Source organism: Urocitellus parryii, chromosome 3 (genome assembly GCF_045843805.1).
Source record: "Urocitellus parryii isolate mUroPar1 chromosome 3, mUroPar1.hap1, whole genome shotgun sequence".
Taxonomy (NCBI): domain Eukaryota; kingdom Metazoa; phylum Chordata; class Mammalia; order Rodentia; family Sciuridae; genus Urocitellus; species Urocitellus parryii.
The window spans coordinates 105748241-105762555 of NC_135533.1; the positions used below are offsets into that span (position 1 = coordinate 105748241).

At 30.8% G+C, this 14315-nt stretch overlaps 1 protein-coding gene across 1 annotated transcript in view; it reads right to left on the reverse strand.

The window, feature by feature from the left end:
- Zpbp (zona pellucida binding protein) overlaps positions 1-14315 on the reverse strand; it is a 106928-nt gene that overhangs the window by 81886 nt on the left and 10727 nt on the right. Inside the window, exons 3-4 of the mRNA XM_026403668.2 lie at positions 8915-9040; positions 987-1136 (exon numbers count right to left, since the gene is read on the reverse strand). Coding sequence (XP_026259453.1) covers positions 987-1136; positions 8915-9040 — 276 coding nt within the window. The remainder of the gene's footprint in view (positions 1-986; positions 1137-8914; positions 9041-14315) is intronic.

A 14315-nucleotide genomic window follows, 5' to 3' on the forward strand; every position in this document is an offset into this window, starting at 1 on the left:
GGAAAAAGACTCCACTATCCAGGTACAAAATATATACCCAAAAGCTACACCCCCACTGCCCACCTCCTCCAGCCACACACTACCCTCCTTCATTTACCAATCAGTTAATCCCCATCAGGAGATTAACCCACTGATTAGATTAAGGCTCTTGCAGCCCAATCATTTCTCCTCTACACCATCTTGTATTGTTGCACATATAAGCTTTTGGGGAACACTTTATATCCAAAACATAACACTACTATAACACATAACCACAAATTTAATTGCTTAAATAGCACACTTATTATCTCATAGTTCTATAAAGCAGAAATCCAAACTGAGTCTTTCTAAGCTAAAATCAAGTGCATTCCTCCTTTCTTAATTCTGTGTATTAACAATCAAACTTTTAGGAAAGGAATATACAATGTGCTACCTAATACTTATTTAGTAAATGGCAGTGTACTAGTAATCATGATACTTAGAATTTAAGAGTGGTACACAATAAATCATCATCATCAGAAAACATGATTTATACAGCCCCTACTTTCATTAAAAAACTTAAATGTATATACATCATGACATTCTCCTTTAAAAAAAAACCAAGCCCCATTAACTATTCTGTGCCCCAACCACATCAAACTACACAAAGTAAAATAAGCATGGCAGATTCATTTTAATTAAAAAAGACCAAAATAGCATTTTCCCTTTAAAACAATACTGTTAAAATATTTAAGTATTTTAAAACATTAAGGAATATTAAGCCAGGTTGGTGGTGCATGCCTATAATCCACCAGCTCAGGAGGCTGAGGCAAGAGGATCACAAATTCCAGGTAAGCCTCAGCAACACAGTGAGGCCCTGAGTCACTTAGTGAAACCTTGTCTCAAAATTAAAAATAAATAAATAAAAGGCCTGGAATGTACCTTAATGGTAGACTGACTCTAGGTTCAACTCTCAGTACCAAAAAGAAAAAATAAATAAATGATATACAATTAAATTCATTTCTTACCATATACAAGATATTTTAGTTGAAGATTTTTAACAATTTCTTCCACAGTAGGTTTATACTCAAGAAAACATGTGTAAACTCCACTCATAGCCTCCTCGAAGTTCTGGAATATAAGGCTTCCTGTGGATGTTACTTGTGCAGTGCTGTTTTCTAATAAAGCAATAAGATATAGTTGCTTAAATTACATAAGACAGGAAAAATACAAAACAGTTATTAAGCAGAATCAAACCACCAAAATTTATCTACACAGTTATTAAAAGGAGTTGGGAGTAGAGCTAAACATTGCTTCAGGTACTTGTTTACAGTGGGTGCCAGGCTGACCTTCTTAGTTTCAGATTTTAACTAATCAAAGTTCATCAACTGTGTGATTAAGACACTAACAATGTAATGAACATAATGAGTTCATAATTCACCCCTTACACTGAGCAGAGCACTATCAGAAATATAGTATATATAGATACACATATACATTAAATGTATATACATATACATGAATTATATCTATTATATACAGAATAAATATATAATGTTATTTTATATAGTATATATCTATATATACTATAAAATACTACATATTTTAAATGATGAATTATTTCTGACTTCAATAAGCTTACAAACTGTGTATGAAATCAATAAAACAATAGAAGAAAAGCTAACAAAATATTATCATTAATAAATATTTCTGTCACTACACAGAGTGTAAAGAAAAAATTGGGTTATAACCTTGAGGGATGAAAAAGAAACATATAGAATATTAGATCATCTGACTTGCCCAAGTCACAGAACAACAGAGGTGCAGTATTGGGAGTTAGAATAGGACATAAACTCCCATTTTGTTTCAACATATCTTATGAAGTATCACATAAGAAAAAAGCTATTATTGTAAAACGGAAAATAAATAAACATGACTTTGAGGTATTAAGCCCTGGCTTTGAAGTCTACTTGTTATTATTGTTAACTACTTAATCTTGTTAACTACTTAATCTTTCTGAAGTACAACTCCTTCATTTGTACAATGAAGAATCATGATATTTGACAGTCTACATAGAATTGTTATATGTAACAATTATAATACATATGAAGGTATCTGCAAAGTCTATACATTATCATTTCAAGTAATATTTTATTCTGAAAGTTTATAACTACACTTTTGTATCAGAAACATTCTAGGTATTAAAATTTACCTAATAATTTAATATTGCATTTATTAGAATTATCTCAGGAAATGGATGTCTACCTTTTCCTATTTTAAGTAAATGATTAAATACTTGTAAATTTTAAGTTAAAAAATTCTTCAAACTAAGACAAAGATGAGTATTCTTAATGTTGAAATTTTCATTATTAATTAATTTTATAAATACTGATTGAGTTTTTAGTACATGCTAAGCCTTGCTTCAGATATTGAAGGAGAAATGATGGATATACCCACCCTCAAGCAATTTACATAGACCAATATGCCTTGAGAACTCCCATTTCTATATTCTGGATGTAGCTGAAAAATGTGATATAAATTTAGAATACATTTCTGTTGTAATGCTTTTTTTCATGAATATCTTTTAATAAAAAATTACATATTAATGTTAACATGTTAACTCTTCTAAAATAGATTACAGAGCTTGCAAGTGTTTGATATCTATTTCAACAGACCAATCACCTCACATTAATACAACAGAAAGTGCCTGTAAATTTTAAAGAAATCATCAATGAGGTCATATATTTCTTGGCAATAATTTGAAATGAAAGTTTGCCACACAAAAAGTATCAACAAATGTATCAAAATATTGATTTAAATATCTACTACAAATGTTAAATATTATGAGTTATAGAAAACTAAGTAGCATTAAAACTATAATAAAATGCCATCTGACTATTAAAAAATTAAAAATTGCTCTTTCAAAAGATATCCAGAGAATGTCATATTCTATAGAAGGACTCATTCTATAATATTGCTTGTTATTTATCATTTCATAGACCTTTAAGTGACTAAGTCTAAATGGAAATTCATGAACCCAAGTGCTATGTACTTGACACTGATAAGATAAGACAGTTTAAGAACATATGCAGCAACAGATATTCAATATTAATGTTTCATTAGTTAGTAATTCTTCCTTTCTAGTTTATATAAAAATTCAGAGTTGAACTAGATCTCTAGAAGTCCATGCCTTAAAGCTCTAAAATTAACAAGATTTAAGCTAACTTAATTATAGCTAATTATTTTTGAAATAGGTTTATACTTCCGATTTCAGCTCAGAAAAGGAAAATGAATGTAACAGTACAAACCCATCATTACAATAAGGAAAGACCAAGGAAAAGCTGCCAATTAACAGTTTTTCTTGATTTATAAAGAAATTGAGGTGGTAGGGCATATCTGAGAATAGATAGGGCTTAAAAGCAGAACAAAGATCTGAGCATTTTTTTTTCAGCTGCTACATAAATTGTGGTTATGGTTTAGATCCAAAATGACTCCACAAAGCTCATGCATTGAGGAGTTGGTCCCCAATGCAGCAGGGTTCAGAAATGGGGTCTTGGGAAGATGACTAGATCATTATAACTTTGACCTCAATGAATTAATTTATTTTTGATTCACAGCTTAATGGATTTGGGGGTGAAAGGACTAACTTTGGTTATTAAGTGACACTCAGCTTCATAGCTGCCATGAGATGTACAGCTTTGTTTCACCACATGTCCTGGCCATGATGCCCTACCTCACCAAAGGCCTACAAACAGGCCAACTGATTATGAATTGAAACCTCCAACACTGTGAGTCAAAATAAGTCCTTCCTCCTTTTAAGTGTCTGTGTCAGGCATTTTGTCATAGCCACAGAAATTTGACTAACATGGTAAGAAGATTCAGCCAAAATTTTTTGATGAGTTATTAAAAGCCAAGTGAAGACCAATATAAGAAAATGAACCCTCAAGGGATCACACACTAGAAAATTGTGCAATGTTATAAGTTTTTCATTCACAAACTCCTCCTGTGCAAACAGAAAGATCAAAGGAAACAAGCTTTCTACAGGAGCTGGCTAGAAGAATGTAGGTTTTGCCAAAACTCTACCCACACACACTTTCCCCCACACCTCCTAATGGAATAAAGCTTTTAAATACAGAGAGAAACAAAACTGTTACCTACAGTGCTAGAGAAACTTGTTGCAGCTCAAGAAACAGGAAGTAGGGAAAAATGTTTCAGCCTTGGCAAAAAGTCAGGAAGAAGTGCTAGGTCAGAATTACAGTTGGAGGAGGACCCAGAGCAATCATGAAGGCTAAATTCCCAAGAAACTGAGATCTTATGCTTGTCAAAGATTAAAACTGAATCAATTCAGAGAATGTCCATCTTTCTGAATTATCAATCACTAATAAACATTTAATTTTTTTTAAAAAAAGAAAGCAGTGGAATAATGCTGGCAGGGCTGCAAGAAGGACTTTCTGGGCATCTGTCCAAAATAAGAAATCCAAGGAAAGATTACACACTAGAAAAAAATTCTAATGAATCCAACTATAACTTAAACATTTTAAGGGTATTTGAAGATTTCAATGCACTGAATATAGTCATGGCAACAATCAATATCAAAGTCCGAAAACTTTTTACTAAATTAATACATCCCTAACATTAAAGGATGATTATCTCAAAGCAGAAAAATATCTACTTTCCTAGTCAAAATGTCCAACTTCAATAAAAACTGTCATATGAAAAGGCAAAAAATTGGCACATTCACAAGATAACAAGCAATGCTAAGGACAAGACTCTTTCATGGCATAGGTATAAAAATTATTGATGATTAATTTAAAATAATTAATGTGACAAAAGATATACTGGAAAACAGAGACAATATGTAATATCAGTTAAGTAATTTTAGAAGAGAAATTCAAAGTACACAAATGATTAATTGAAACACTAAAACTATACACTTATTCAAAGTGTTTATTGAAACACAAGGAGAAGAAAAAAAGAAAATATGAAATCTACAGTACTATATTAGAAAGGGTTGTGTAAGTGTGATAGAATATCAGGGAATTATAGAAGATGTGGTGGCACAGAATGGGGCCAAAGGTATTTGAAGACACAACAGTTGAGAATTTTCAAAAACTAATGATGTCAAACTACAGACCCAAAAAGCTTAGAAAACACATGCAGAAAAATATAACAACCAAACAAAAATATACACAAAAGAATCAAATCACTGGGCATGGTGGTGCATGCCTATAATACCAGTAACTCAGGAAGCTGAGAAAGGAGGATTTCAAGTTTGAGGCCAGCCACAACAACTCAGTAATGCCATAACCCACATAACAAGACACTGTCTCAAAATAAAACAATATGATATATCAAAGTGCATAAATGCATTCTACTGTCATGTATAACTAAAACCAAATAAATTCTTTTTTTTAAAAAAGGCATGAGTGAAATCTCAGAAGGAGAAGAGAAAAATAATGGCAGAAGCAATAGTGTAAGAGATGACAATTTAGAAACGGCCAAAATAAAGAATTCTGTGGTTTTTGTTGTTGTTGTTTTTTGTTGTTGTTTGTATTCTGACATTGAATTACTAAATAAAGGCTTAAAGTTTGAAAAAATCCAAAAAGAAAAAAATAAAAATAAAATAATAAAAAGAGCAGGGATGTGGCTCAGTGATGATTAGGTTTAATCACCAATACCACAAAGAAAAAAAAATAGAATCAAATTGCCAAAAATGAAAAGCCAATGGTATTAGAAAAAATATGATACATCAATCACAGAAAGACAAAGAAACACAGCAGATTTCTCATTAGAAATTATGCTAGTAAAAATAAGTGTTATCTTTAGAATGTTGAAAGAAAAAAAAAGACTGCCAATCCAGAATTCTACCACCAGCAAAAGAAAAAGACATGCAAATTAGACACAAAAGAAATAATATGGGTAAAACAAATCAATAGTTTGAAAACAGAAAAATAATAAGAGAAAGTCAATGAAACCCAAAGCCAATCCTTCAAAAAGATGATACATTTTTGAACATGTAGCCAGAAAGAACAAAAACAAAGAGGACAGAATCAACAATCCATCAGGAGGGAATAGGGCCACACTGCCATAGAACCTGAATATATTTAAAAGATAGGAATATATTACAACTACGTTTTTACTACAATTTTGTACACATAAAATTGACAAGATGAAAAATCCAACAAGCTGGATAAATTCCTTGAAAGTTGCAAACTACCAAAATTCATACACTGGTGATAATCCTATTTATTCCTCATTGAGACTGTATCTATAAACTCTGTAAGTCAGACTGCAAACACTTTCGACTTCAGAAATATACCTTATTCAACCAATGCCTTTTCTTTCCAATATATAAATGGAGAAAAAAAATTGCTGTACTTACTGGAAAAGGTTATTGTGAAAATTAAATAAAGAATGTGTAAATTGTTTAGAATACTATCTCATACATTGTAACTCTTATATACATATTATTATATTTATAAAATTCACCGTTAAGTGAATAAGCCAGACACTGAAAGACATATATGCATGATGGTACTTATACATGGAATCTAAAAAAGCCAAATTATGTAAACAGAGAAGAGTTATTATTAGGGGATAGAGATGGGGTAAACTGCCAGCTGTTGGTGCAAGGGCATGAATTATCAATTAGAAGATAAATAATTTTTGGAAATGACAAAAAGTCCAACAGTCTTGCTAATAGTGTATCTTAAATTTTAACAGCAGGTTAAAGGATGTTTGTGTTACTGTGCTTCAAAACTTTCATATATCTTATAAACCTTTGTATATGTAAGATATTTCAAAATATAAAATTAAAATATAATAAGTATAATCTATATTATTCTTAAACATGGTAAGGGTAGGTTATAGGGGAAACCAAACACATGAATGTGTGTGTGTACTTATATACATTTGTGTAAGCATTCAGAAAAGTGAGAAAGTTGACACACCAAAAAGAGATAATTCATCAGAGGACTATCAGGGTTAGAGTGAGAAGTACAGAACTTTTCAGAAGATATGCATTATTTTGTAAATGAATACTTGAATAAGAGACAGACCGACCAAATCTAAGAATTGTCCCCCACATTTCACAACATATCTAAACAATTGAATATTTTTCCCAAAGGAATATACAACTAATTACATAATCATATAATTTCTTTGGTTCAATTTTAGTCTAACTATCTTTAGAATATTGAGTAAATAACTAAAGTGCAGTATACTTTAAGCTACAGTCCAAAGGTGCTTTTCTCCTTTACAAACTGTAAGAAAATTAAAGCTTTAGCTGTTCTTTCTGAAATAAAAGTGATCGTATGATTAATAAACTTCAAAACCTGGTAGACAATGAACTATAAGATGTCACAATCACCAAGTTAGAATATTAGAATTCCATGACAATAGTTTTTATATACATAAAAAAACACTGTATTGATGTGATTTATCCTTACCTGGAAATAACCACAAAGTAAAATAAAATACTGCTTACTCCTAAAGGATAAATTGAATTACATACTATACTTTGTGGTATAAACTGCAAACAAAACCTGGCCAACTTAGAGAAGAAAATGTTTCAAATTTCAATTTCCAAATCAAAGAACCAACAAACACAACAGAAAAATTCAACATTTAAATGCTTCTACTTTTCAACTTAACAGTTTCAATACCAAATATAGAATGTATTTAAATTATAATTTTATATTATATGCTGCTATTAGGGAACAACAAAAACAAAATGTGATTATATTTTCAGTATCAAGTGGTTTTACACTTGAACCATTTCACTGATTTAAATAAGTTACCGCTACCAAAACTCTTAGAATTTCTTTTACTGACTTCTTCTGATTCCGTGAATACATGTACAACTGTTCCTTCTATGTTACTGTAATGAGGCAGAAGTTATATCTGATATTTTTATCTCCCACAAAACCCAGCACAATGGCATCTACCACATAGTCACTGACTACAGGATAGTAGATAACTCACTTTCAAAGAACCAAAAACACCTCCCCTAAAGAGATTAATTCTTTAAAGTTGGAACTATTTAGGATGAACATTAGTATTATGAAAATGAACATCCCTCAATTAAATAAAAATATAAATTAAAACATGTTACAAAATAAATATTTCCTACAAAAGCCTCTTTAGGAAGACTGTGAATAATTATACTTTCCTTAATCTATGATAAGTAATATAATCTTGGAGATTTTAATCCACAGGTATTATCTCTAATCTATAAATGGTTTTTTAAAGGAAAGAAAAGGAAACTAATTTAAAAAAACACCTTTCCTCTGAGGATATGTAAAAATGATTAGGTAATTCATCAAACACATCTTTAGTATGAAATTCATTAGTGCATACTACCAGCAAGAGAATAAATAAAACCATCTAGGGCTGGGGAAGTGGCTTAAGCGGTAGTACGCTCGCCTGGCATGCACGGTACGCTGAGTTAGATCCTCAGCACCACATAAAAATAAAATAAAGATGTTGTGTCTACCGAAAAAACTAACTAAATAAATAAATATTAAAAAATTCTCTCTCTTTAAAAAAATCTAATTTATATATATATAATTTATATATATATAAATATATAAGCTTTTATCAAATTAGAAATTTAGAATAAAATTAAAATATGCATTTAAACTAAAATATGAAGGTGAATAGATAAAATGGCAAGGAAGTCAGATATATAAATTAATTTGTATATGAAGAAACAATGTTTTTTGGAACACAGATGCTTAGAGAACTCTCCAAATACCTCAATCTTCTGGTATGTTTATGTGGAATAAAGAAAAGTAAAATATAGTAACACCATCTAATGGTAGACCTATCCAGAAAGAAATTACAAGAAAAATAATTGAAGAAATAGATAAATAGGTGAGATATAAGTATTGTTTTTTAGCTCTGAGTACATTTCAGATTCATCTTTTTAATTATGATAGTTGAAATAAAATCCTACCTGAAACAATTTTTCCTTTTGGCCCATGCCATTGGAATGATGGATCTATCAGTTCGGAATTTCGCAGTCGTTGGGTTACACATAGCACATGTGGACTCTTTTGATGGAGCATGACATATACTTTCACTGAAAATAAAATATTAAAATGTTCCAATAATATTTTATGTTCTTTCTTTCTATATGTGCCTTATATTTTTATAGACTAGGTAACAATCTTTTGCAATATTTCTTTGGATTATTTTTTTCTATTACTTGATGATATGAGCTAAATTTCACTGCAACTATGTAACTAACATTAAAACAACACAATGTATCTTGTGTATATGTGTGAGCATCTGTGTGTTAGTGAATATGTTTGTGTGAGCATGCAAGCTTATGTCCTCAACATGAACATAATGCACTGGTACTTTTTATTCAGAGCTCACATATACTGACTATATCCCTCAGAGTATAACTTAAATTACACAAAATTAATATGATTCTTTATCTAGACTTGATGTGTATTATAAAGTCATTAAACATGAGCAGAGGTTATAAATAGTTTAAATTGGAGGAATAATACATTATTCACAATGATATAACACAAACCACTGGATAAAATAATCCACAGACACTATCTCTAACCCATAAAAGTAAACAAAAACATGCTTTAAGTTTAAATATTAAGCACTATGTCCCATCCTGCTTTAAAATTTAAATAATTATGATGAGTAAAAATAATACTCTTCAGAAGATAAAAAAGGAACACTGTAAAGATTCAATTGTTTTTCATTCACTCATAAGTAAGCTTTTAGAAAATGCTAACTCTTCACTGATTCACCATATGCAAATATTTTTGTGATTCATTAAAATAAAAATTGTTAGCCAGGCACTGTAGTGCATGCCTATTATACCAGCAGCTCTGGAAGCTGAGGCAGGAAGATTGTGAGTTCAAAGCCATCCTCAGCCATTTAGTGAGGCTTTAAGCAACTCGACAAGACTCTGTCTCTAAATAAAATTTAAAATAATAAATAAATAAAATTAATATTGTTTCTGAAAATGAAATTTTTTCTTAACTTTAAAGAAACTGCCTTTAAAGTTTTGCCATAAAACATGATGTTTCTTTAGGGAGAGGGAGCATGGGAGAAATAGATGAACTCTACATAGGGGAGAAGGGTTGGAAGGGAAGGGAGAGGGTATAGGGTAATTAATGATGGTAGAATGTGATGATCATTATTATCCAAAGTACAGATATGAAGACACGAATTGGTGTGAATATACTATGTATACAACCAGAGATATGAAAAATTGTGCTCTATATGTGTAATAAAAATTGTAATGCATTCTGCTGTCCTATATAAATAAAAAATAAAAATTAAAAAATGATGTTTCTTGAAAGTACATTCACATATGTATATCCCTTTACAGGTTCTGAAAACTCCTAAGTGATTTGTTTTTATCATAAATTGGTATTGATTTTTAAACTTTTTCTATATGTTTGAGGTCATCATATAGCTTATTCCTTCTTGAACGAATTTAAATGAATCCTTGATATTAAAAGTTTACTTTCTTAAAATAAATGAAATTGGTCATGCTATTTTACTTAATTATTGTTAGATATAATTTACAAACATTTTCTTAGGCTCCTTGCAACTATGTTCAAAAATGGAAATGTGTGTAATTTCTTTATACTACTCTTGGTTCTTTTATCATTTTAAGCATTTATTATGATATATTTCATATTCATTTTCAATATTTATTGTAATTAAGATGAATATCAGATCTAAGATTATAATGGCCACATGAAATGAACTGGGAAGACTCCTATCTGTAAATTTTTTCTGAAGGAATATGTAATTTATTTTCCTGGTACATTTTTTTTAAAAGAGAATAGGAAAAAATTTTTTGCATTAACAAGGCTGAATTTACTTGGTTATAAGTCTACTAAGTAATTTACTGGAAGCTATTTTAGAAATTTATATTTAAACTAGTTATTAAAGTTGTTACAATAATATTTTTTTCAGATTGTAATGATTTTTTAATTTCACTATCTTCATTTGCAACACTTTTTTGTACTTTATTTTCTCATAAAAAAATTTACCAAAAATGTATCTATTAACATTTCCAAAAAAAAGTTTTTGATTCCATTAAACTGTACTACTTTATTGTGGTCTCATGAATTTCTGTTCTTCTTTTTCTGTCCTATATTTCTCAGCTGAAACTTTTTTGTTCTCTTTTCTAACTTCTTGAATAATCACTTACCCCATAAATTTTCCCTCCTCAACATCACATACTGGCTTCTCTCTTCTCCAATACCTATTTTTTTCAACCCAGAATTTATTTGTATTTGGTATGAAGCATAAATCTAAGTTCCAATTCATAAATTTTTGCCACTCTTTTTCAATGTATCTCACCACACCTCCTTTCACATTCTCTTCCTTAACCAGGCCAAAGCAGTACTGATTATCACTCCTTTGTGATTTTATTCATGAAAGTACCTAATGTCTCATCTTTCGAAAATCAACACAAATATGCACAATTTTACTTTGGCTCTTTGATAGTATACATGCCATTATTGTAATGGCACTAATTTCCACTAAAACTCCACTACACATTTCAATCACAACAACAACAGGTGAATCCAAAAGAAGTTCCCAATGCAATGTCAACGTACAAAAATAAATAATATTGCTGAAAATCAACAATAATACATTAAACCATGTTACTAGAAGGGAGATAACAGAGAATGATACACTGAAATTATTCTGTAGTCAGATAAGACCTTTGCAAGGAAGATTTTTGGACTCTAAAAAAAGACAAAGTTACTCACAAAGAAATCATGGGAGAATACACATAATTTTTAATTGCCAAGTTATGGATATGTATATAAACATACATACATTTATTTAATTATATAATCAGTTTCCAGAAATTCAATTCTTGAATACTGACTCTAAGATGTATTTTGGAGTTGAGGTTGTAACTTAGTGATAGAGCACTGGCTGAACATGTTCAAGAATCTGGGTTCAATCCACACCATACATGCACAAGTGTGCATACAAAAACACACACAAACACAGTATTTGGAAAATTAAAGCTTTATGAATGTCTAAAACTTCTATAAAAGGGAAGAGGAGGCACTAACAATAAAAATTATTAAGAAATATTATGAAGTTATACTAAATAAAATCATGGTATGGTTTAAGAACAAACAGTAGTGTTTCTAAGGGAAAAAAGAGAAGTATAAAAAACTGATATCTGATAGAAGTATCTCATCACTGGAAATAATACAGGTTAATAAATGATGGCAAAAATTCATACACACACACACACACACACACACATATATATATATATATATATATATATATATATATATATATAAAGTTGAATTTAGATTTATACCTCATACCAAATACAAATAAACTCTGGATTGACTAAAAACCTGAACACAAATTATTATTTAAGTAGATTGTTAAAATAATACCTATAAAGGTATTATAATACTTTGCATTATAAACTATTTTCTTTTTTAGCAAGCAAATTAAAATATTTAATTGTGCAATGCTTTAATAAGATGTCAGATTTACTCAATGACCAAATTACAATCCATATTTCAACTATGAAAATAACAGCATATTGTATGCCCCAAAGATCTTTCTTTGGCATTGGACCATCATCTGTGCTTTTGCTTTTAAGGCATCATTGGTAATGAGCCTGCATTTACCCCTACCTATTCTGCCAATAACCTTTGAGAATTATCATGTAAATTGCAGAAGTTTGTTACTAAGACAATGAATTATAGAATACAATTTTAGAATTGTATTCTATAAAGACTGTAGAATATAATCTTTCTTTTTTGTTGTAGATAAACACATACTTTTAATTTATTTTATTTTTTAAAATTTTTATTTATTCATTTTTTACATGAGCATTATTATTATTGTTGTTGTTGTTGTTTGCATTATAATTCTTAATACACCTTTATACCACAATTTATCATATCTGTGTATATAAGATATGTTGACACCAAATTCACATCTTCATACAGTATTTTGTATAATGATGAGGGTCTCCTTCCACCATCCATGCAATTCCCCTTCTCCCTCCTTTTCCCTCCCACCCCTCTTCCCTATCTAGAGGTAATCTTCCTCCCATGCTCTGCCTCCCTACCCCATTTTAAGTCACCCCCCTTATATTAGAAAAGACATTAGGCATTTGTTTTTTGGGATTGGCTAACTTCACTTAGCATAATCTGCTCTAATGCCATCCATTTCCCTGCAAATGCCATGATCTTATTGTTTTTTTTAGTGCTGAGTAATATTCCATTGTGTATAAATGCCACATTTTTTTATCCATTCATCCATTGAAGGACATCTAGGTTGGCTCCACAGTTTAGCTATTGTGAATTGTGCTGCTATAAACATTGATGTGGCTGTGTCCCTGTAGTATGCTGTTTTTAGGTCCTCTGGGTATAGTCCAAGAAGAGGAATAGCTGGGTCAAATGGTGGTTCCATTCCCAGCTTTCCAAGGAATCTTCATACTGCTTTCCAAATTGGCTGCACCAATTTGTAGTCCCACCAGCAGTTTATGAGTGTACCTCTTCCCTTGCATCCTCACCAGCACTTGTTGTTGTTTGTCTTCATAATGGCTGCCATTCTTACTAGAGTGAGATGGTATCTTAGAGTAGTTTTAATTTGCATTTCTCTGATTGCCAGAGATGATGAGCATTTTTTCATATATTTGTTGACTGATTGTATATCCTCTTCTGGGAAGTGTCTGTTCAGGTCCTTGGCCCATTTATTGATTGATTGTTTTTTTGGTGCTTATCTTGTTGAGCCCTTTATATACCCTAGAGATTAGAGCTCAATCTGATGTTTGAGGGATAAAAATTTGTTCCCAGGATGTAGGCTACCTATTCACCTCAAATATTATTTCTTTTGCTGAGAAAAAACTTTTTAGTTTGAATCCATCCCATTTGTTGATTCTTGGTTTTAATTCTTATGCTATAGGCATCTTATTAAGGAAGTTGGGGCCTAGTCACACGTGATGGAGTATAGGGCCTACTTTTTCTTCTATTAGATGCAGAGTCTCTGGTTTAATTCCTAGATTCTTGATCCATTTTGAGTTAACTTTTGTGCATGGTGAGAAATAGGGATTCAATTTCATTTTGTTGCATATGGATTTCAAGTTTTCCCAGCACCGTTTGTTGAAGATGCTATCCTTTCTCCATTGCATACTTTTGGCACCTTTGTCTAACATAAGGGTTAGTCTATGTGTCCTCTATTCTGCACCATTGGTCTATCAGCCTGTTTTGGTGCCAGTACCATGCTGTTTTTGTTACTATTGCACTATAGTATAGTTTAAGGTCTGGTATAGTGATACCACCTGTTTCACTCTTCCTGCTTATAATTGCTTTAGC